Raw genomic sequence first — 26241 nt, forward strand, 5'->3', positions numbered from 1 at the left:
TTCCACCATAGGATAAACCATACAATTCAAGGAACATAGGCCCAAAATAGCATCTAACTCTCAGAATTAACATTTGTGCTCCTATACTACCCAGTGAGAAACAATTACCCTGAGAGTCGTAAGCAAGGGGTGGAAAACCTGATCATGTTCCACAGACACTATTATTTACCTTCTTGCCTTATTAAAAATTTCCTAGCAGAAGTACGATATACTGAAAAACCAAAACTCCCCCATGCTCTCCCCCAGAAAATAAATCACATTCTATAGAAAATCCCAGTATTTTTCATCAAAAATTTCATCTTGTAATATTTTCAGAGATAAAGCTACTTAAAGGGGTTTTGTTTTTGTTGTTTTTCATTCTATTTTAAGACAGGCATTAAGCACTGATGTATCAAAGTGTTTGGAACTTGGACCAAAACCTAGTGATTTAATTAAACATATTTATGGCTCAATAATAAAATAATTTTGAATGATGTATTTAAAAATTGGGAAATTTTCAGGTGGATGAAACTTAATGATAAATATCTTTAAGAAAGAATGATTAAACAATAATTCAAATTAGAAACTCTGCTTAGCTAAAATTGGAAGTAAAACTGCATGATTCTCTCAGAAAATTTAAAAACTTTAGATAATAAAGGAATCTTTATAGAAAAAGAGTAGATATACAAGAAAAATGGGCGTTCCCATGCTTAATTATTAGTTCTAGACTAGTGGAAATACCACGAGTATTTAAAGAAACACAGGGCTGGGCAAACTTGGAAAAGATCAAATATAAATACAGTGTGTTTTTAATGCTACAATGGACCAGAAACTATCCTTAAACATCTGTGTCTTATTATAGGGCTGGAAATGAAAGAATGAATTATATGCTTTGAAATTCATTTCTTAATTTCCATTTTTGTGTGCATGTGTCTAGAGGCCTACGGATAATAGGCCACATGTATCTTTTATTAGTAATAAACAGAATTCTAGAATTCAGCATACTTTGAGTGGTAGATTATAAAGCAATTTTAACTTACTGTAAATCAACTTAAATTAGGCATATATGGTTATGTGGAAAGAAAGGCATGTGGCAATGTTGAATAATGAAATTGAGCTAATTAAACATACTTTAATGGTAAGAACATTTTTAAATTTGTTCAGCCTTTCGGTTAAAGTCAAGTGTAGTATCTGTTATTCACTTAAAGCAAGTATGTAAAAAATTAAGTGAAAATGGCACAAGAGTTGTCTTTAGAAAATTAGTAGTTCTTTCCAAAAGCACATGGAAGTACTTATCACAGAGAACTTATCAGCAAATCTGGAATATCTGATGCGTGGCAAGGCCTTGCTCATGAACTAGCTCACATGCAAGAGTCTGCAGACTTACTCTGAGATAGGCATTATCAAGCAAATGTTAGATGAACAACCTGGGGAGAGAGGTCCTCAGCCCACAGCAGCAGCTGCTGGACAGGAATGTGTATCCGTGAGCCAGCTCCTTGCCCAGAGAACAGGGCTTTCCCCACGTCCTGTTCCCACCTTTGGTTTCCAAATGGCCCACAACACTGGACATTGAATTGTCCCCATATTGACAGTCTTTGCTGTACCAACTCAGCCTGGATGGTCACCACAACGATTTCACTAGCACTGAGCTATGACAACCAATGCTCTCCCTCTTTGCCCAGAATCTGATTCCAGCTCAATCGCCCTTGTTTTTCACCTCACTTCTTGTCAATTCTGACAGCTTGCAGTGACCTTTTCTAGCTACAGAGATGAAAACATTGTGGTGTTGCATTTGTAAATTTCTCAAGTAGAATATAGCATGCCATCAGTCTTGTTCTCCTTGGGCCTCTCAGCAGTCAAATGACCACACTCTACAGAGAACAGAGACTGAGAGGCCCTCAGTGTTCTTATCCAAAAATGTAAGGGACACCATTCTATCCAGACAGCCTTCCAAGATTCTCTATACTTCTAATAAAACAGATCTTACATTTCTAACATTAGCACACTGGGCCTCAGAAAGGCAACTGCGCCAGGAAACACCGAGAAATCTTCCATTACCACCACGCCCAACTGTCCTCACCCCACAACTACAGTCTGTTCATGCTATCTATCGTCACCTGAACACCTCTTATGAGAAGCAAATGCAACACTCCCACCCCTCCCAGCTGCTCAAGGTTAGACCTTGCGTCAGGGCTCTCTTTGGATCTCCTGTAGGTCCTCAAAGTATGACTGCACGCGGATGCCTCCTGAAAAACCAGAATGCTTCAGCTCCAGAAAGATACTTGGGACACAGCTAACAAGGAACGAGGGAAGGAAATGCAAAATGTCCACATCCACATGGGGGAGAATTAGATAATGTTTTCTGCTGTTTGTTAAGTCTTACAAAATAAAGCACGAAGCAGGCATGTAGTGTCATGAGTGGAGTCAGGGGAAATGAGACACTAATTGTTAGGTACAAATTATGAGATGTACTAATTCTGAGGCCAGAGGATCTGTTAAAATTTAATACAAGCAAAGCTCATTTAGAACACACAACCGGATATCTTATTATTCCATCAAGTCAAAACCAGAACTATTTTTCCAAAAACAAACCAAGGTGAGCCCAAACTCAAAAGCAGCTGAGCCTTATGTCTGCCACATAGATGTGAAGCGGTGAGTTTAGGTGGCCAGGCATGGTACTCTAGAACTTGAAATCAGAACAAGACAAACACTGACAACACAGAGAAAGGACCACCACACTTCTATACTTTGTACAAAAAAAGTGTATTGTTTTAAAATGTACTTATTTAAAAATGTTTCCATATAAAGTCACCCTGTGGTAGAGCTCTGTGATGATTCTACTAAAATCTGGCTCCTGCTGTCACTCAGACAGGATGTTACGACAATGTGCCCTGCCTCCCCCAATTGCTATATATATCTTATTTTTAGCTTATACTTTGTAGATTACATCACCATTTGATGCTTTTTCTCAGGGTTTAATCATTATAATGATTACATTAGAATTATCTATTTCTACCTAAATTATAAAACCTATGAGTTTTTATTTATTTCCCACAAAGATTCTCTCATATAAGATTTTACAGCGTAGAATTGCATATTTTAGAGAATTAAGTAAGTTTACTAAATTAAGACTTATGTTTCAGAAAACTGTACATATCACTAGATGTCAGCGGCTAGCAGCAGAATGAGGCGTATTGTCATTCCACCATAATAGACAATAAGTCCACGGCCTCAGAGATGAGTGAATCCCTTTATATTACAACCAAGACTCAGTATAATTACTCTTATTTGACGACTACCATTAATAAAATATTTCTTTAAAAGCTGCTATATACATTTTCTATATACTTTATGAAAAACAAATTTTTAAACATTTACCTTAAAAAGTACAAGTTATATCTTAATTTATAAAAACAAATGATTTTCTCCATTTGTTACATTAAATTGGTCTTTTAAGGTAATGAACAGTATACTGTAAACATTTTTTTTCCATTTGAGTAGGGCTAGTGTACTTTATTAAATATATGTCATACCAGTATAGGATTGATTACAGAAATAAAGTGTTCTCTAATTACTAAAACATTGCAGTACCTAAGAAGGCAACACCACCAACAATATTAGAGTGTCCTCAAGATTCATACACATAAATTTTATAAAAAAGATGTCATTCTATATTTAATCTATTTTGCAGCTTTCTTCACATTTCTTCCTTTAAAATAACAGCATGCTGATGTTATAATAAAACCATTATTATTTGGTTAAACAAATACTGGGGGTCACATAGGTTTTAACATTTGGTCTTCATAGCTACCCCTTAAATATTATTAATTCCCAATTATATTAATGGAGAAAGAGAAGTCAGTGGCCCAAGGTCACAGAATTAGTTTTAAGTATCAGCGGTGTGGGTAGTATACAGACACTTGGGGTTGCCTCTTCTGTATGACAGACATCTGTGTATGAGGACATGCCAGTTCCTGTCTATAAGCACATATGATATCATGTGACTCTCTGGATAGTGTAGTATTTATTTGGCTGTCTGAATAAACTAGAACATGCCCAATTTTTCAGTTGGCCACTTCCGATTTTTTGCTAAAACAAGTAATGCTGCAATCTATGTCACTGTACACGCTGCACATTTCACTATTCAGGGTATTTTCATTTTTTCCAAATAATTTCTTATTTTCAAAAATGCTGTTTACGAAGAGTTCTGATACATGTTCACTCAACCTCTACCGAATGTTCACATAGTACATAATCAACTATAATTATTAAACACTGACAGTGGATTATTAATTAAACTATAAAAATTACTTAAATCACACCAAGTTTTAATATCACTGCCCTTTTCTATTCTAGAATGTTCATGTTTCTAGAAACATTGAGCACTTTTCCTGGAGTGTATCACTCATTCACAGTTGGCTAATTGTTTCTTGTGTTTATGATGAAGTCAGATATCTGGGGAAGGATTCAGGGAAATGAGGCCTTTCTTGCTTCTTCAGAGATGCCCTGGTGGCACGCTATCTTAGAGCAGTGGTGTAAGCCTTGAATGACTCACTAGGGTGGTATCCATTAGCTGTCTATACCATAAAGTTACTATTTTCTCTTTGAAAATAATATCCTCAAAGAAATATTTTATCCATAAGGATATTTTATATATCCGACTTCTACCTATTATTTCTGGGGCCTGTTAATGGGTCTAAGAACGATAATGACTGTGATGTCTAGTGGTAGGGTTTTTTTTGTACATTCATTATTAAATCTTTCTGTCATGAATAAACTGCACCAATCCCATCACTTGTTTTTTTTTTTTTTTCATGGATATTTATTTTATTCCATGGGTGTTATTTTAGTACTATCACTTGTTTCCTTAAACTGTTCCAGTATGGAACTCAGGAGCGCCGCGGGAATGGCCCGGTCTCCCAGCAGCCCTTTCTCCTTGTTTTGTGGACTTCCTAACTTTCTGGCAATGCAAGAGGTCTTCCTTCAAATTGTGTTTCCTCCACTCCACTACTCCAAGATGCCATAACTCCTTTCTAGTGAACGATATTTAAGACAGAGGACTGGATGTTAACCTTATTCACTGCTACCAAGGGTAAGTGAATGATTCTGTCTTCTAGTAGGCAGGGCTAAGAAACGCATAATACACAGAAACCTGTGCCATCTGCCTATAAACCATCTGCATATATACACATATGCATCAAAAACCACAAATTACATCATAAACATCCTGCAGTATGGATGTGGGGGTCATTTGCCCTAGCCTCCCTCTAGGACAGAAACAACACAATTTGTGCTTATCACCACAAATATAGGCCTACTGCTCAATTCCTACACACACACACACACACACACACACACACACACACACGCACCCCAGAACAGTTTCTAAAGGCTAGCTCCCATCCCTTAGAAAAACGACCTATGACTAGAAGTTGGTGCATCTGTGTTGAAATTTGTTTCCACCCAATAGCATTAAAAACCTACTTTCCCAAAGCTGCATAATTCTATGCTGAAACATTTTCTTCAATATAATTATAAATTATTATATCTAAAATATAGATAAATCTATTGTTACTGTTCTTATTTTCATTTTGAACAACACCTATCGCCTAATTGGTTTAATCTACTAACCTATACCATAGTATAGTATGATATAGGTTATATATGGTATGGAATATGAGCAGTCAAAGAGCTATCAATTTATTTAGCAAATGAGTCAAAAGGGCACACTCTATTGGGACCAAAGAATAAGTCTATATATGAGTACAGATATTATTCACTGCATGTGTACATCTATGCATTTGTACGGTGTGTGAGTGTTCACGTGCAGTTTTAGCTTTTAAATGGCGGTACCTCCTTTTTCAAAATAACATGACTACAAAAATAAAATACTCAACAAAATTGATTTTCAAGACTGAATGGCAAACACAAATACTGTTCCAAATCTCTATTTCTTATTTTTTTGGTCTTTACACACACACATGTACACACTCTCTCACACACACACACTCACACACACATACACACACTCACAAACACACTCACAGATACACACACACACATACATATACACTCACACATACATACTCATACTCACACATACACATACATACACACATACACACACTCATACACATACACACACACTGACACAGTCACACATACACACACTCACACACACACACTCACACACACACATTTGGATACCAGCTTGAGTATTAGTACCAGCATTTGCTGGACTACAGCGGGGAGAGCCCTCAAAGTAAGCTTTGAATTAAGTGTTATGAACAGTGGAGAAGAACATGAAGAAATTATGTTTTATTTAATTTATTTTTTTTTACTTATTCACTTTACATCCTTCTCAGTGACCTCTCGGTTACCCTCCTCCCCAAATCCTTCCTCCACCCCCTCCCCTTCTCCTCTGAGCTGGTGGGAGCTACCTGGGTATCCTACCACCCTGGCACCTCGAGTCTCTGTGAGGCTAAGTGCTTCCTCTCCCACTGAGGCCAGACAAGGCAGCCAGCTAGAACAACACAGCCCACAGACAGGCACAGCTTCTGGGACGGCCCCTGCTCTGGCTGTGCAGGACCACACAAAGACCAAGCTGCACATCTGCTTCGTCTGTACTGGGGGCCTAGTGCAGCCCATGGACATTACTTGGCTGGTTTGATGTCATTCTTTAAAAATCATATTTTTCTAGAGAAACATAATTAGCTGACAGAGTGGATAAGCAAAGACATATATTGTGAAAATCAGAACTGTTGTGGAAATAAGAGCATATAAGAGATGAAGAACGTTTAAGAGCTTCCAGAAAATGTCTCTTAACATTGTAAAGCAGCAAAAGGACAGATTTAGAAACAGGAGTCCAATCTTCGAATATAAAGTGCAATGCTTAACTCAAGATGTCAGTCGAAATGAAGGCGGGACAGTGACCAGAGACTGCGGCCCACAATGAGGAATTGTGCTTCCTTGGCAGGAGTTAATGAGCTGACTTAACTCTGCTACGAAGGATCAGCACCAACTCTGACTCAGACAGCAATGCCAAGAAATAACCATTTCTCTTCTCAGCATCATGAAAAAGCCAGGGTTTCCTTCATGGGCCTGCGGTCACATGGCCGATATCATTCCAAATTTGAGTGGACGGTGGGAATGAAGGAGGGAAAACAAACACTGGTGAGAGCAGTGAAGGAAGCCTGGGGAAGCGTAAGAATATCAGGCAGCAAAGAGGAACCGAAGGTGCCACTGAAAGACCCCTGGGCTTCCCGCCACCCCAGCCCCCTTCTCTCCCTGCGCCTCCTATCCAGCTTCTAAAAAGGATCACCTAGCTATGCTGATTTCAGTAGTTTAGATCTTACACATATACATTTAGACGTTTTAATAAGAACACCCGCCCACCACTTACACTGTATTTTTAAAAGGATGGCAGGAAATAGTCTATAACTTTTTTGTGTGGATACATATCTTTCAAAACAAAGATGTATATGCAGCCATTTTTTTAAAAGCAGCATTAAACCCAGGGCCATGTCCACAGGAAGACTTCTTAATTTTATAGATTATCTACAGACACCGAATGACAGAGCTGTGACTTTTAAATAGACAAAAATGGGAGATGCCACATGGCCACAGCATCTTCCCCAGTCTTTGTACTTAAGTTGACCACTGGTTGTGCTCAGAGAGAGGCCCTCTAGACAACACTGTGAGAGTATCATAGTTTTAGGTAATATCACATTCCTTGGATTATAGGCTGGGAGTTTTCAGAAATGTAGAAATACAGAAATAGATTTTTAGACTTTCAAGTGTAATTCTACAAAGTTCTAACAGTCAATGTGAAGGTGGTACCAAAAAAAAAAAAATCTCAGCATAAAACCACCCTAGTCTTTTTAAAAATAGTACAACCATGCCCAGTAAATGATCATAAACTTTTTGACATTTCTATTTTATACTTTGATATAAAATAAAACTCTGACTTCAGGCTACACTGGCCTGAACAATCTCATTGTAAATAATAACACAGGAGAATGTATTCATGTGGAAGGGTTGCTCTGAATGGACACACACTGTTGCCCAGCCCCTCTCCACACTGGTATTCTGAGTCTCACCCCCAATCAAAAATACCTCCTGTTCTGGATCCAGAGTACCCATCAGAATTGTCTTTCAAAGGACAACTAAATTCTGCCAGAGGAATGTGATTTCCCAGATTGTTTCTCTTTGTCCTGAAAGCTCTCATATGCATATCACCCACACTACCCCTCCCCGCTCTGCCCCTCACCCTGCCCTCTTCTCTCCTGCTGATTTAATCCAATACTGGTGGTAAGAGTCTTGGTAGATGGAATTTAGGCTGCTAAGCAGCTGACTTTAATACAGAAAATGGACTCTGAATAATCCAGGTAGACACAGTATCATGCAAGTACTTCACAACACAATTGACAACAGTCCCTCAGTATGAGCCAGAGGTGGAAAACCAGAGGAAGGAGGAGGCAGTAGACAGGTTTGTAGGGGTCAAGGACATGGGGTTATCAGATAGACATGAAAAGACTTGGTTGCTGGATTTCAAGATGGACGAAGAAAGAATGGTCAACTCTAGAAACTGAGAAGACTCCTGGTAAATAACCAGAAATAAAAACAGGGCCTCAGTCTACAACCACATGAGGCTCAGTCATGTGAAAAGTTTAAATGAACTTGGCAGTGAATCATCTTTAGGGCTCCTACAAAGAAATACTGTCCTGCTGGAAGCTTGATTTTGCACTGGGGAAGCTAGAGCTGCAAAAGCAGGCATCTCTGCCCTGAGAACGTCACAAGAAGTCCATACGATTTCACAGCACACATTCACAGCACACGGTGCAACGTAAACAAAGGACAACCTACCCACCTTGGATTACATCCTACTCAGCAGCTCTCATTGCTGTGTGGACTTGGGAGAATGACAGAGCAGGAGACTTACAGTCCGTAAGAGGGGTGGGAAAGCAGAATGCTGCCAGTGAAGACTTTGCACATATCCCAAGTGACATTTGCCCTGAAATCTATTAGTGGTAGCATTTCAGGAAGTTTCTAGATACCTAGGAAATTCTTCTCATCATCACATCCCTGAAGAAAGCCATTGGTTTTGTTTTTTCTGTTGCTTATCTGTTTTCACCACCTTACACTGGTTTGGGCCACTCAAGAACTTCGACAAACAAGATCAATGTGTTAGGCCCAGGTAAGACGTACAGCATCTTTCTTCTGCAATCTGTGTCAGGAGTTCCTTCTTTTTCACTTTTATTTCTCTTTCATTGGAGCTAACATACCTCATCTATTGGTGACATCTGAATGATTTCTAATTTGGAACTACTGCTAATAAAGTTGTTCTGATTATTCTTATAATATTTTCTTTCATTCCTTTTGAAGGGAATCAACTATAGAGGGCATGCTTAGTTTGGTGTCAAATTGCAAGACCTTTCTCCAACATTCTGCTTTTATTCACTGGCATTTGAGTGATTGGGATATTTTTGCCTCTTATTTTTCTTTCCTTATCCCAGTGATTTTAATGGATCGCCGGTCTGAAAAATACTATAACTGCTTAAAAATTCCTCAGTGCAGAACTCATGTCTTACTCATCTTTGCTTCACCCAATATATTTAGTACAGCTTTACTAAAGTGAGAACTTGCAAATCCTATTAATTTTCATCTGACTTGAGATAAACAAGTCTAGTAACTGCTTTGGATATAGACACATTCTGTGCATAATTTTGAATAACACATTACCTATTTTGTGTTATGATGTATTCTATCAAACTCTAAGCTACATGTGGGCATGACATGCTACCTGTCCCATTAAGGACTGTGTTCCTCAACTCAGACACAGAAGGTAATGGGGAAATAAGAACAATTGTTTTAAAAGCCTTATTTGGTTATTTTACTAAAAAAAAAAAAAAATAATACACAAGGCTATATTGTGGAACAGTTCTAGTCTGTGTCACTTACTGTTTAATAGACGAAAGATAACTCTGAGAACTGCAGTTATCTCTGTGTTTGTGTGTGTGTGTGTGTGTGTGTGTGTGTGTGTGTGTGCGTGTGTGTATCATAACACACAAATCACTAAGGAGGGTAAGAAGGAGCTGGGCTCCCATAGGAATGATAGGAAATACTTTCTTCTTATCAAACAATATGGTCTCAAAATATTTCTCTTTTCAAAACCTTTTGCCTAAGGTTAGTCCATAAAAATAACAACTTGAAATGAAGTTAGTCCTTTAAGATAATATTTTGAGTAAACAATTTATTTTTTTGTAAATGAGACAAATAATAATTTACCTATTTTTGCATTCTAATGAAATATTTACATCAAGAATTAAGTAATCTTACAATCAGGTGACTTGCCTTATCAACAAGATCTGAATTGGCCTTCCTGTAGGCGTTCTTTTAAGTGGCCGTAATATCCAAAGAGATAACATTTCATTTTTCTAGGGAGAACCTTGAAGGTAAGGAAATCCTTGTGACTAGGAAACAGTGGAGGGCAATGGAGGGATTCATGGGAGACTTCCTTCAACGCTTCCTCCATGAGGACTAGCTTTCATGGCACCCATGCAAGCTATCAAGAAAGGAAAGCAAACAATACTCTTACCCAGCTGTGACACCTATGAGTTCAGCATGGCACAATAACCACACACACACAAGAGTGGCATGCATTTTAAGGTGACCAACAACTCTCTAATTGTCTCTAAGGCCCACTCAACAAGAGAAAAACATGCCTAGGACGAGAAACCTAGCCAACTACCTAGGGCAAGTGATGTTATGAAATCTGGCAGGGAACCAATAATTACCACCTTACTAAACCTGCATAAACTCTGACTGCATTCTAAATATTTATCTTTATACACACAGATAAGTACAGTTCTCAGCCCTTATCAAGGAAACATCTCTTTGCATCAGACTGAGCCTATTATAGAAAATTATAACCAATCAAAATGCATAGAATGAGGTGTAGAGTGGTACCCAGTCTCATCTTCAACACACAAGGCTCAGGGACTATTGCAGAAGAGTAGGCAAAATGATTGTAAAATCAAAAGCACCAGGAAGTTCTCTGTAGAGTCTGTCTCCTAGAAATGTCAGAAAGGCTATGCATCCATGAAGTTTCATCAATATGGATGCCTAAACAAGATCTGAACACTGAGGACAGTAATGGACATGTCAAGATGGAAGAAGAAAAGCTACAACCATCTCTAGCTACAAGCAAACAGTTGTAATGCTGAGAGAAATGTTCTTCCCTAGGGAAGGGCTCACCTCAGCCAGCCAATATCAAGTAGGCAGCTCAGGCATCCCTCTCTCCTCTCTCTCTCTGTCTCTCTCTCTGTCTCTCTCTGTCTCTCTCTCTCTCTCTCTCTCTCTCTCTCTCTCTCTCTCTCCTCTCTCTGTGCGTGTCTTCATGCAGGAAACATTGCATGGACTTCTGAGGAATTGTATTTATATATCTAGCAACACAACAACAAGTAAAGAAAAAATGAATTAGATAACAAAAAAAGAATAAGGGAAGCTATAGAAAGATAAAAGAGAAGGAGAAATACTGTAATTATATTGTAATTCAAAAAATATTTTTATTTTTAGGGGGCTGGAGAGATGGTTCAGTGGTTAAGAGCATACACTGCTCTTCTGAAGGTTCTAAGTTCAGATCCCAGCAACCACATGGTGGCTCACAACCGTCCTAACGAGATCTGTCGCCCTCTTCTGGAGTGTCTGAAGACAACTACAGTGTACTTACAAATAAATAAATCTTTAAAAAATATTTTTAAAAAGAATTCCATGAAAAAAAATGGATGAATGTGGCTGTTGGAGTTTCTGAGAAAGCAACATTTTAGAGAAAAGAGGACAAAAACAAACACAGAAGACTGCTTCTACCTATGGACAGTTTGAGGGAAGAGTCAAAAATTAAAACTGGCAAATCAAAACAGTCAGTCTTGGCATCCATGTGGTATTGATTCCAACCATCCATCCCACCCACAGATACATAGTGTGACAATCAAGCACAGTATATATAAATTATATATATAAGATATTGTAGCATTGCTGCATGACATTCACATATCTTCTTGAGAGTTTCAAACCATCTCTTGATGACTTATAATAATGAGTGTAATATAAATGCTAGAGCAATAACTGTTTTACTATTAATAGTATAACTGGGAAAAAGTCTGTATCTGTTCAAGCCAAATTTAATTTCCCTATCAAATATTTTTAATTTATTCATGGTTTAATATGCAAGGTTGTCTATATTTCCTAGGAGAAATAAAACAGAGAGAGAGAGAATGAAACTTCCAGCATGATTTGGGGTAAACAATAATAATTCATTCTTTGTTAGCTGGTTTTCTGATTGAAGCTCATCTCTTTAAACACAACAAATCTTTATAAAACTTTTTTTGGCAATTTTTCCAAATCTATTTCACACTCCCATCTCCAAAAGAGAGTAAGCGAACACAGAACACCAGTTCTATGACTCATCATCACTTTGTAGAGAGAGAATATAGCCACTGTCTGAGAAGCTTCACAAAACTACAACAGTGCTATTTAAGGACCTACTATCCTCAAAGGTTCTGTTTTTTGTTCGCATCATTATCAAATTACTGCTTGCTACCAACACACAACTTACATACATGCTTTCTCTACATTAATCTTTCTAATTCTGAAATTTTTCAGATTGTAGTATGGTCGTATAACCAATCTCAGCACTTGGCTGAAGAGGATTTCTAAAGTTGAGGTGGCCCTAAGCTATTCAGAGTGTAAAGCCAGATCAGCCCATTTAAAAGTGAGACCCTGCCTCAAAAATAATCTATTTCCTAAAAATGAACTCAACTTAAAAGTGAAGAACTAAACACTCATTTAGTCTGTATTAGAAGATGTACTATGACTATTATTTTGTCAATGAAACACTGGCTCTACGATGTACTTAGGCCAGTCTGCAGTTTCAATTACTTGTATCCACCAGTAGTCACCGTTGATGTGTTTATGATGCAAATGAAAGAGAGCAGACCAGGGCTGGAGATGTAGCTCTGTAGTAGTACAGTGCTTCCTGCCATAATCAGGGGAGGAATGAAGAGGGAAAGGGGAAGGGAAGAGAGAAGAAAGGAGGGAAGGGGGAAGAAATCAAAAAAGGAAGGAAAGAGGGCATGAAAGATTATTAAAATGATCACCGTATTATTGTTCTCAGATTTTTGAGTCCGTTCATGCCAGCGATCTGTACATGATGAAGTATCATTACAACCATAAAACAGTTTTCCTTTGTGAGCTGCTCTTACTGTAGCTACAAATTCCTCTCAATCGAAATGTGTTGCATCCTTCCTTAATAATAAACATAATAATCTTGGGTTGTATGCCTTGTAGACCGTCATTCTTCGAGGCCTCCTAGGCCCACAGAGTAAATCATAAGCAAAGAGACAGGGTTAAAGTTACAGTGTGAAATTGGCTTTCAGTGAAGACTGTGCTCGTGTCTGACAAATGGCAACAACTAACTTGGAAAGCAGGCTTACAAACATACAATGTTTTAGCAAGACTCCAAACATACCAACATTCAAGATTTTGTGGAGGCACTGGAGTATGAAACCTTGTAGCCCTCCTTTGTGGTCAAATTAAAAATAGAATCTGCCTAAGAATCACTAATATTCCATTACAGTACACTTAACGATTACTACCACCCCCAACCAACTTTTCCTTTTGGTGAAAAAAAAAAAATCTGTCTGTACTCTTTAAGCAGCATCTGTTCCATCCTACTGTTCTAACAGACTTCTTTTGGGGAGGGATTAAAAAAAAAAGTACATCATGATTTGTAGATTTTTCAGCTACTTCAAGGACTCATCCTCATTCTCATCTCCATTTTTCATTCGAGGTCTGAGCCAGACAAAAGGCATCATCATTATCCTGCCCATGATGACCTCAGGCCTGAAAGCAGCCGCGTGCTTCCAGACGTCTGTGGAGAGAAGGCAGAAACAGACACATGCCTTTCATCACGCCACTCAGCTTGATTTGCCACACTGAAAAAAGGCAGCGAGAGTCGGTATTTTGGGCCATCACCTTTAATGCTTTTCTCTGTGCAAGCTCACTACCACAGCTTTGCTTTTCAAAGGCTCTCCTCCTTGTCCCAGCACAAGCTCAGAAAGGCCTTTCCTCCATAGCTACTGTTGCTACCAGGTTTTCATGACCTTCTCTCTGAGAGCTCACCTACTCCAGGCAGCGGCTGATGCTCTTTTTATAGCTACACTTAAATACCACCCATAAGTTCCTATTTTCAACTACATACTCCGGATATAACTCAGATCAAGCATTTTTGAGAATTCGCTTCTGACTTTTCATTTATAAAAAGTATAGACCTGTTTCAGACTGAGGCCCCCTTCTTCGTCTCCTTCAGTCTTCTGGGCATGTTCTTTTGAAATTGCTGCTATAAAAAGAGCAACCTTCTTAGATTTAGCTCTGAACATCTTCTGGCTTTATTATTTGTGCATACTTCTTTGTCTAAACTAGTAGCATAAGAGGAAAACAAATTTAAGAGCTATTATTTGAGCTTACAAGAACTGAAGCAATGTTAAGAACACTCATCCCTGACACTGAATGAATCCCTCAAGATCGCCTACCATTTTTCAACTTAATTTCTGCCAAGCCACATTTTGCTTTAAAAGCATCACTTGAGGAAGTTTGAACACAACAGGGAAACTGAGTTTACCCTTGTGGTGCAGGAATGAAAGGACAAGGAAGAGGCTGGGCAGTAGTTACTACGTGCTTAATGGGCCCACATGAAGAACACCACAGCTAGAGGCACAGGACAGATGTGTATTTATCAGGGCACAATTGAGTCAAATTAGGACAAAGTAAGACCCCTCCCCCAGGACTCTATCACTGGTGACATCACTGGAACTCTCACAAACACTTGGGGCCCAGGACTTTCCCACCCTATGAGGAAACCTTGTGCATGACGGATGGACACACATTACATCTTAACCCCTGGATTCCCTCTAAGGGGTGGGCGCCAATGACCACATGCTGTGCACTGAAGCTGAGCAGTCATGTGACCTGTTCCAGGTGGGACATCCTGTGCTCCAGATTCTCCACTGCTTATCTCAAATTCTGCCAGGAAGCATTCTGATGCATTCTGATGTCAGAGCACTGCGAAGACGGAATTCTATTTTTCTTACTTGTTTACACTTTATTTGGTTAGAACATAGTAAGAAAAGAATGAGGGAATCTAAGCAAACAGCCCAGCCACAGAAGCCCAAACAAGAGGCTCCAAATTTGACTTCATGTTCACATCCCTCAACACTGCTGACACTGGTCCCCAAGCCAGAGCTTCTCGCTGGACAACCCACCTTTTTCACCGTATGCTTCCTCAAGAGTTCCCAGCAGCATCCTGAAGAGTGACAGGTTCATATTGCTGTCCATCTTTTAATTCTTTAAAATAATCCCCATTGTATTTTTGTTTTAAAGATTGAACTTATTTCTGCATAGCTCATAAATATCTAAACACACATTTATCTTGATAAAAAGGAAAATCAGAAAAGCAGGGTCTACTAAACCCCTATTGTGTTTATATCCCAAGTTAACCAAGTTTTTTATAAGCCAATGACTTTCATCATTTTTCATATTGCTAGTTATATCTGAGCTATGTTGCATGATAGTCAATACTGTGGAAAAAATCATAAAGAGCAGTAAAACTTCACTAAGACAATTTTCATATGATTCGTAATCTGATTGAAGAGCAAGAGATGACCCCTTTTTTTCTTTTAGTGAACCTGCTCATTACTTTTTCAAGCTTGGAGTTAGAAGAAATAATGGATTCCTTGTACTTTTATATAGTCCCATGCAATATTAACGTTTGTAAAAGAATAGTACAGCTTCTCAAGTAACAGGAATAATAAAATATGGTCCCATTCATATTACCCCAACTATACTTGCATTCATTGATGATCACAGAATCAAACACAAAGGAGGAAGGGTAGTCATGTGGAGGGTGTGGAGGCAAAACAAGGGGAAAACCTCCTGCTGCTTGTGGCCAAGCTTTCCAAAGAACCAGAAAGGTAGGGTGACTATCTCTGTCATGTTTTCAGGTTTCCCCCTCTGAGTGCAGCAGATCAGATGCCCAGATGGAGATCTGGAAATGAGCGGGGTTGGCTTTGTTCTTGCTTTTTCTAGAAGGATCCCTATAGTTCTTTTTGTCAACTCTATGGAAACGGATCCTTTGTGGAGTCTGAATTTACACACTTTTATCTCTGACTTTCCAGACTATATTTGAGTTGTTTTTGTACGCCCTTGCTTACATTCATAACTGAATAAAAAGCTAATGGTTATAAACCTGCATTGCACAATTGTGTATTCTCTAATTATGTTTCATTCTTGCCCGATAAAATGCATTAATCCTTGTCTATGATTCATTTCTCTTTGCTGACCTCTGAGTCTGTTTAAGAGCTGCAACTTTCTGCCCAAATTTTCCATTATTTTTTAATTGTATTATCACCTTAAGAATACCAAATGAGAAATTATATTTAAAGTATGTATCTGTAAAGCATCCAGCCAACAAAGGAACAGATACAGGAAGTCTATGGAGCTCTGAAGCTTCTTCTAAAGGGATCTTGCCTAAACTCTGTCCTCAGAGAGAGCAATAAAAAATGCATTTAATTAATAAATTTAGTAAGAATCTACTCGAATAAATCTGTAATAATTTAAATTCAGTGTTATCTTTCCTTGAGGAAATTAAGTATTTCCACCACCCTAAACCAAACATCTAGACTGTAGGATGTGGAAAACGGAGCCAATATTTTGAATGGAAAATAAGGCTTCTAGGTGTGTATTAAAATCTCATCTCAAGCACTACCTGCTTTGAAGAAGCTAAATCATCTACCATGTCAGGCTCTCTTCACGCATCTAACTTTCTCCGCTTTGAATTATGAATGCTATAACTTTTATTCAAAAAACTTACAGTCAAATTCCTTGTTGGGCTATTTAAAAAACAGCTGGAACTTAAATGACCATTTTGGACAGGGCTCAACTGTCATCTATCCTGTCAGCAAATGAGAAGGAAAGACAGAGCAAGATTTTATATATTCTTCTGAACTTAACAGACGTAGACTTAGTTCCCTTACATATAAGATTTTTCTTCATTTTGTCTGTTTAGATAGAAAACAAGACTACATACTTTCATTTTAATATCAGAGAACTTATCATTATGAAGAAGGCCCAGCTTGTTCCTCAGCATTTGTGATCTCTGAGGACAGGTCCACGTTTGTTTTCAGAATCCTTTCCAAGTCCTGCACCCCCTGGGGAACACACACTGGACCTTTAAAAAACTGCTGCCCACTGTGCAATCACAACAAATCAGATACAGGTACAAATGGTACTCTGATCCAAAGAAATCTAAACAAGAATAATCTAAATATAATTTCAGACACAAAGTGATTTATAAACAACTAAGGCCACTGTGAAACAACAAAACACCCAGTTCAATAAAGTAGATTAAAGTATTTCTGATCGTTAATACAGTAAGTTAAAAGTGTATCCAAAGTTCTTTGTCCACTCTCATCACAGTTTTTAAATCTCAGAACGTCATGAATGCTTATTTTCACAGATTGAAAACAGAATTACTCACATACCAGTGAGGTAACAATTGGCATTCTTGTGTTTATTTGTAGAGCATACATGCAACTGGAGTTTTCTTCCCAACTTAAAAAAAAACACAGTTCAAAATAAGAAAGAGAGGGGAGGAGGAAAGAAAAGAGGAAGAGAAGATAGGGGAAAGGTTGAATACTCAATAATGAAATAAAGCCACACTGCTTTCAAGAAAACCTATCCTAAACTAAAACTGATATTAAAACTCATTCTTCTTATCACACCAAAACAAAGACGCTATCATGCTAGGGCTACTCTAAAAGGAAAGCCACACTTCACATGACAGTCTCCACACTGAATGCCACTGCTATTTCCAGACACTAGCTCAATTATTTAGTCACCCAAATAACAAGTGGGCACCCCCACAATCATCTGAATCATATGTATACAAGTAGCACTACAAGAACTGAGCAAGTTACATTCATATAACAATAACAAATTTTTAAAAAGAGGACCTGATTTCAAGGGACTTCAAGGGATGGAAGTACTTCGAAGAGACTGGAGAGAAGAGGAAAATGTAATTATATTTTAAAAATTTTGTTACATAGTAAATCAAAACTACTGTACTTCTTGTATTTTTCACCATGTAACTTTTAAAATCAGTTGTCTTAAATCCATTGTGTTCTAGAGTCTGACAGTACTGAATGCAATACCTTCTTTAGTTTTCCAGACTGTGGCAGAACCCTACCCTTTATACGTTACACAGTACTGACGGTAAGGCTTGGCAGTGCAGCCCTAGGTTAGCATGCACCACAGAACAGACTAGGAGGTACATAAAATACAATGACAGGCATCTCTCTCCACAACCGCATTTCCATCTCACGGCATATGCAAATAAGCAATCTTCCAGAGTGACTGATTCCAAAAGAAAGCTCTATGCACCACGTTTTAAAGGAAACAGTAGGATTGAAGAGAGATCTGTAAAAATCACATTCTCAATATACATTTCTTGTAACCCACTTCTAAAACACTCAGACTCCACAGCCATTACTGTTCATATTTGATCAAATACATCCTATTGATAATGCTGTAAAAAAAAAATCTACAAATGGCGAAGTTGATTTTATCTCCTGGGAAATAGTCTGATGAAAGCTACCAATAACTGCAATTCCCTCACTTCACAATTTAATCTGGAGTTTCATCTGTTCCCAGAGGCAGATAAGTGTCTCTGTGACTGAGGATGAACTCGTTCACGCATGCCTCCAGAAGTCTACAAATGCTTGCTACTAAAGTAACTATCCCTGGTGGCACCAAAACCACTCGCTAACCAGTATAATCACCACCTAGCCCATTATCTCTTCATTTTCTCTCAATTACTCACTGTGATACAGACGGTCAGAAATTGTTACCTTAAAACCTTTGTAATCTGAAGCACCCAAAGCAAGGCTCAACAGAAATATCACCAGCAAAAAGCAAAACACTAAGCTTACAGACTGAAGCAACCTAGCTTCAATTAGCAGTAAATATGAACATGAGCGTGAACGTCAATGCGCCCGTGCTTACTTTCAGGAGATCCTTGGAGAAATCCCCACCTTCATTTACTCCTTGCAGATTTGTAATGAACTCCTGGCAGGTCATCTTCTTTCCAATATTCTGGAAAACAGAAAAATATCATAATATATTACAGAATTATTTATGATCAATTCTTTAAAATGCAGCTAAACAGTTAGTAACTGATTTGGTTTTTAACATGCATGCATGTCTGTGCGTGTATGTGCATGTGTGTGTCACAAAATAAAATTTTAGCATAAGAAAATAAGAAAGATGGTTTATTATTCTTTTCACTTTGTCATACTGTATAAATCACAGTTATGTTAAACCTATACTTTAACCTAGACAAAAAATCTGCAAATTGCTGCTGCCTTTATACAGGTGATATATAGTTTAACTTAAACCATGGGTTAAGATACCACTCCTGAGCTGAATTATACTTGTCTGTATTTCCTTCCATTCTGACAAGTTCAAGTGAAGGAGCTCAGATTTATTCACTTTGAAGCCAACAGGTTATCTTATGTACCAGCAAAGAAAATAACTCTAGAGTAAGACAAACAGGAGTTCATGCTTATAATAACAGGAAGAGGCAGAATATTTGAATATAACACTATTTGAATCCACTACCTGAACTACAGCCGTATGAAATAATCCCTATATACATGGCGGCTGCTTTTATTTTTTTTTTAATTTTTTTTATTCGATATAATTTATTTACATTTCAAATGATTTCCCCTTTTCTAGCCCCCCCACTCCCCGATAGTCCCGTAAGCCCCCTTCTCTTCCCCTGTCCTCCCACCCACCCCTTCCCACTTCCGCGTTCTGGTTTTGCCGAATACTGCTTCACTGAGTCTTTCCAGAACCAGGGGCCACTCCTCCTTTCTTCTTGTACCTCATTTGATGTGTGGATTATGTTTTGGGTATTCCAGTTTTCTAGGTTAATAACCACTTATTAGTGAGTGCATACCATGATTCACCTTTTGAGTCTGGGTTACCTCACTTAGTATGATGTTCTCTAGCTCCATCCATTTGCCTAAGAATTTCATGAATTCATTGTTTCTAATGGCTGAATAGTACTCCATTGTGTAGATATACCACATTTTTTGCATCCACTCTTCTGTTGAGGGATACCTGGGTTCTTTCCAGCATCTGGCAATTATAAATAGGGCTGCTATGAACATAGTAGAGCATGTATCCTTATTACATGGTGGGGAATCCTCTGGGTATATGCCCAGGAGTGGTATAGCAGGATCTTCTGGAAGTGAGGTGCCCAGTTTTCGGAGGAACCGCCAGACTGATTTCCAGAGTGGTTGTACCAATTTGCAACCCCACCAGCAGTGAAGGAGTGTTCCTCTTTCTCCACACCCTCTCCAACACCTGCTGTCTCCTGAATTTTTAATCTTAGCCATTCTGACTGGTGTAAGATGAAATCTTAGGGTTGTTTTGATTTGCATTTCCCTAATGACTAATGAAGTTGAGCATTTTTTAAGATGCTTCTCCGCCATCCGAAGTTCTTCAGGTGAGAATTGTTTAACTCTGTACCCCATTTTTTAATAGGGTTGTTCGGTTTTCTGGAGTCTAACTTCTTGAGTTCTTTATATATATTGGATATTAGCCCTCTATCTGATGTAGGATTGGTGAAGATCTTTTCCCAATTTGTTGGTTGGGCGGCTGCTTTTATAATGAGCCTCTAAGCCTCAGGAAAGGGGACTTTTGATAATGCACAAAAGGGTATCTACCCCTTTCATCTGAAGAGAGCAATCATCTCCATCTTCCAATGTAATAAGCAAACCTCAGTACGGCTCCAAAGTTACTTTGTCTTTCAAAGCTGCTCACTTGAGAAACCTTAGAAAGATGCAGAAGGACCCATGCAGGGGAGGGACACAGACCATAGAGTGCTGGGCACAGGGGTGTGGCATCTCTGGCAATGTGCAGTGTAAATGAGCAAAGGGTACAGTAACACGAGTCTGCATACAACAGTTCTATGAGTAATGGTTTGATTACCAATGCTATTTTATTGGATCATAAATGGCACGTGTAATTTGAACCATACATAGTAGTTTAATTACTCATGCCACATGCACCCAAAGATAAAGAGTGCAAGTCCTTCGCTGGCAGCTTTACATCAGTGTATGTACAGAAGCCCAGCTTCCAGAACACACTGCTTTTCTTCAGAGTAATTGATTGCACCTTCCCTGTGTTCTATTCTCTAAGACTCATCCTACCCAGGCTATCTAAATATTTACAGTAAAAGTGCTAAAATTGTTGTATCAAAACCCTTAACCCTTCCATCAGCAAGCAGGCACAGACTTCTTATGAAAGACTGGATGTAGAGATTGACACTAAGAACAATCCTTGTCAATCAAACTTATTCAGGTTATTTCCAATGAATAATGCCTCAATTTCTGAAGATGTGATGATTTTTTTTATTTAAAGCACAGAAAGGAAACTTAATATTAAAATATGCTTTGCACTGGTGTAATGAAAATGACAAAAACTCTATTTTGATAATCCTTTCTTAGTCAACCAAGGTACCTTAAGGTATGATAAATCATTTCAACATGATTTAGCAAGGTCCTCTTATGTTCTAAGAACATAAGAAAAAAATGAATTATCACAATCAACTATGTCAGTTAAAATGTTTTTAACAAAAATATTTAAAGATTCAATCGCTAGCCACACAAAAATGTGAAAAAAATTCTCATAACTGAAAATTTCATATTCTTCTTTAGAATTTGAACATTATTTGACTTTTAAAAACTGTTAATAACTATTACTTAGTAAAAACCATCGTAAAATATGTTGAACATGTAAAAACTTTTATTTCATTTCATGTTATAGTTTTTATTACAAATAAGAATAATGATCCAGAAAAAAAATTCTTCTAAGCATAAAAACAGAACACATGAGTAAGCTTTACAGAAAAGCAGAATGAAGCTATAAGTTCAAGGAGAAATAAATGAAATAAAATATGATTCATCTGGTGCATTTGGGCAAAGGATTGTGGGAACCTTCTGGAAATATTTCACCACTAAGGCGGCTGATGAGATTTTTTTAATAAAATCTCAAAGTTTGGAGGAAGTTGTTTCCAGCTTTCATGGAAGACTCTGAAGGGTTTAAGATATCAATGAATTGCTAGGAATAGCAAAAGAACTAGAATTAGAAATAGAGTCCAAAAGGCATGACTGATTTATTATATTCAAGAGAAAACCATGTGTGATGGTTTTAATATGCTTAGCCCATGGTAAGTGGCACTATTAGGAGGTGTGGCCTTGTTGGAATAAGTGTGTCACTGGGTAGGCAGGCTTTGATTTCCTATGCTCAAGCTCCACCTAGTGTGGAAGAGTTTCCTCCGTGCTGCCTGAGGAAGACAGATTCCTCCTAGCTGCCATCACATCAAGATGCAGATGTCTGCCTGGACGCTTTCATTCTTCCCCACCACGATAACACTAGACTGAAACTAAAATTGTCAGCCAGCCCCAATTACTGTTTTCCTATAAAAGTGTTGCCTTGGTCATGGTATCTCTTCTCACAATGGAAACACTAAAACACCATGAGAACAAAAAGCTCTAGACTACATACAGAATTGCAGACAGTATCGGTATTCCAGTTTCATCTTGCTGTTGTGATAAACCACTCTGACAAGAAGCAAGATACGGTTTCCTCTGTTTATTCTTCCAGTTAAATATCAATTACGGAAGAAGCCTGATGCGGGTACTGTGGAGGAGTACTGCTTCGAGGCTTACTAGTTCACTATGGCCCTGCCCCACAGTGGGGTGGCCTTCCGCCATCAAGACAACCCCATGCAGACATGGACACAAGGCAACTGGTTGCAGGCAAATTCCTCAATTGAAGTTTTCCTCTCAGGTGATGCTAGGATGTGTCAAGTTCTTAGAGATGATACACAGGAGATGGAAAAATTGGCACTGATTTTGAAGGACATTCTACTACAAAGTAAAGACGATTCAACAACACTGCACATTGTAGAAAATCTCTTGTGAGTCAACCCACAGGTCAAACTTCATTATTATCTAACTGCAAGAAAATATAAATGCTATTATTTCTATAAAGGAGTAGAGACATCATGATTATAGCATATTCAGGAAGTAGAGGACTATCCCCAATCCCCTGCCTGTATAGAAAATGTAAGGTCATGCCTTGAATCACACAGTATAGAAGCATAGTGTACAAGGCATATCAATTTTGCTAACCAACAGAGAAAAGAGCTAAATAAGGCATATGGCTTTGCATCAAAGATGCCCAACTACCTCTTGGGGTACCTGAGGAATTAAAATTTAAAATTAAAACTCTAACTTACTGGTAATTCTTCTAAGAAAGGTTTGGAGGTAAAGGTGAAAGCTTAAGTCAGTCCATTTAATTCTTCCTGGCATGTCTGGTAGCCATTTTCCCTTCTATAAGCTTTCATAATATTTTAGAGCACAGTAAACATGAAGCATCTTTTATCAAGGAAAAAATTATGATAAAGTCACATGAATTTTAATATATCACGCGAGCAAATACTGTCCACTGAGTAAAGCTACCTCTATTTACTGACTTTGTAGTTTAACAGTTGTTAGGTATAAAAAAGATGCCCCTAAATTATGATATTCTATTATTCATTCTCTTCCCAAGTTGATATAGCGCTTTGGAGAAGGGTGAGCCTCTCTGAAACAAGCTTTGGTCAATAACCTGAGTTCCTATTCATGAGGGTCAGTAAAGAATGAAAATTTAAATGGTCTCCTGACTCATTTAGACATTAAGATGGACTTCTTCAAAAATCTACAAGGACAATGTAGAAGACTCCCTTATAGATAAGGAAGACTTTAATCCAAACCTTGAAAGTAAAAGTATGCAAACAGGAAATACCACAATTATTAAGAATTTTGTTTGAAACTCTCAAATATCATACAGATCAAAATCTTAATTGTTTAAATGGTCTAGGTGTTATATCTAAGAAAAAGAATATTAATGAAAAGACTCAGACCTTCTTATTAAAGGTTCGCTGAATTCATCATACTCATACATTAATTATATGACTACTTTAAAATATATTTCTTTTAAAAACCATTTTGAGTGTGTGTGTGTGTGTGTGTGTGTGTGTGTGTATCCACATGCATTGTGATTTTATGTCATTGGTGCAATCAGCTGAGATCAGAAGAGGGCACTGGATCCCGTGGGGCTGGAGTGTCTTACTTAAGGTTTCTATTGCTGTGATTAAACACTATGACCAAAAGCAAGCTGGAGAGGAAATTTTTTTTCTTATTATTTTTGTTTGTTTTGTTTTGGTTGGTTGGTTGGTTGGTTGGTTGGTTTTTGTTTGGTTATTTGGGTTCTGTTGTTTGTCAGTTGGTTGGTTGGTTTTTCGCTGTTCATCATTGAGAGAAGTTGGTGCTGCTTTCTAGTTTGCCCTTCATGTCTCAGTCTTCTGCCTGCTTTCTTATAGACCCAAGACCCAGGGATGGCGCTACCCATAATGGGATGGACCCTCCCCTACCATCACTAATTAAGAAAATATGCTATAGACTCGATTGCAGCCTGATATTTTTTTTCCGGTTTTTCAAGACAGGGTTTCTCTGTGTAGCCCTGACTGTCTTGGAACTCACTCTGTAGACCAGGCTGGCCTGATTTTATTAAGGCATTTTCATAATTGAGAGAGGTTCCCTCGTTTCTGATGTGACTTTAGTTTGTGTCATGTTTACTTCAAAGCAGTCAACACATAGAGTTATATAAGTGGTTGTGAGCTGCCCAATATGAGGGTTGGGAACTAAACTGATGTCTTCCAGAACAGGAAGTGCTCTCACCAGCTGACCTATTGCTCCAGCACCTAAAATAGATTTATTTTAATAGAAGGACCTTTCCCTAGATATCTTTTAAAGATGTACTATTTTTTAGTGGAATTCTTTGGATAATTTGTTTTCCAAATAAATGAATTTAAATGTTTAAGATCAGTCCTAGTTCAAACTGTAAGAGAACATTCTAAATCTCACCTATGTTGAGGGAGGGCACACCCAAACTGTAGGTAGTTATAAATGACTTTTTTCTATGTATCTATGCATCTATCTATGTATCAATCTATCTATGTATCTATCTGTCTGTCTACCTATTTATTTGAGTGTGGGGGGGCACAGAAACAGAGACAGAGACATAGACAGAGACAGAGTCAGAGAGAGACAGAGACAGAGTCAGAGACAGAGACAGCGACAGAGACAAAGTCAGAGACAGAGTCAGAGACAGCAACAGAGACAGAGACAGAGACTAGATCTTCTTGTCCTAGAGTTAATGAGGGCTGTGAGCTTTCATATGGTGCTGGGACTTTGACCTCAGGTTTTCTGTAAGAACAAGTGTTTTTAAAGACAGAGCTTTCTCTCTAGCCTTTAAAGAAATCTTTAGACAAATTCTATACATTTCTATAAAGAATCAGACAGCTAATACTTCAGGCTTTGCAGACCATATGTTCTCAATAACAACTGCTCAACACTGTTATCACTACATAAAGATTTTAAAAGTAGGTGTGGATGTGTCCCAATAAAACTTTAGACACACACACACACACACACACACACAAGAGGGAGAGAGAGAGAGAGAGAGAGAGAGAGAGAGAGAGAGAGAGAGAGATGAATTTTTGCCTGTGATTACTATTTCGCCCACCTGTGGGCTAATATGCATTAGCATTGAAATAGATGAAAAATCCTAAAAGATCTAATTGCAATTTCAGGTTTTCCCTTAGTTCATAGATTTTCCTCTACTCCATTAGAAAAGGAGCTACAAACTTGTTCTATAATGCATGAAAATGTGGGAAACAGAGACTTTGGTTTACAATGCTAACCCAAGCTCTAACTAAACAAACAAGACAAAAACTTAACAAAAAGGCATACTGCTCCTGACAAAAACTAAGGAGCCTTCTATCAAGTTTCAACTATAATCTAGTAGTCTCTGACCTAGAGGGACCAGTAGAGCTAGAACTCTCAATAATTTATCCTCCATGAAAGTAGACCACAGAATAGATTCCAAGTTATGGGTTGAAGAATTAATTAGAATGACCATGAAGTTAGGTTTAGTAGCGTTAAGGGCTGGAGCTTTGTGGAAAGCGTGCTTTCGGAGAAACTGACAACTCATTGTCTACTGGTACAACCCAGCCTCATAAATCTTGAGCTATTA

General features: G+C 38.1%; 1 protein-coding gene across 11 annotated transcripts in view; it reads right to left on the reverse strand.

The window, feature by feature from the left end:
- Window positions 1-26241, reverse strand: part of Psd3 (pleckstrin and Sec7 domain containing 3) — a 528621-nt gene that overhangs the window by 170254 nt on the left and 332126 nt on the right. For 10 of the 11 annotated variants that reach the window (XM_052162839.1, XM_052162837.1, XM_052162836.1 and 7 more), the window contains one exon: window positions 19096-19185. In XM_052162839.1, the coding sequence (XP_052018799.1) occupies window positions 19096-19185 (90 nt within the window). Of the gene's footprint in view, window positions 1-18046; window positions 18091-19095; window positions 19186-26241 lie in introns of those variants that run through there. The other variant, XM_052162841.1, reaches the window with a different exon arrangement.

Source organism: Apodemus sylvaticus, chromosome 18, assembly GCF_947179515.1.
Source record: "Apodemus sylvaticus chromosome 18, mApoSyl1.1, whole genome shotgun sequence".
In the NCBI taxonomy this organism is placed as follows: domain Eukaryota; kingdom Metazoa; phylum Chordata; class Mammalia; order Rodentia; family Muridae; genus Apodemus; species Apodemus sylvaticus.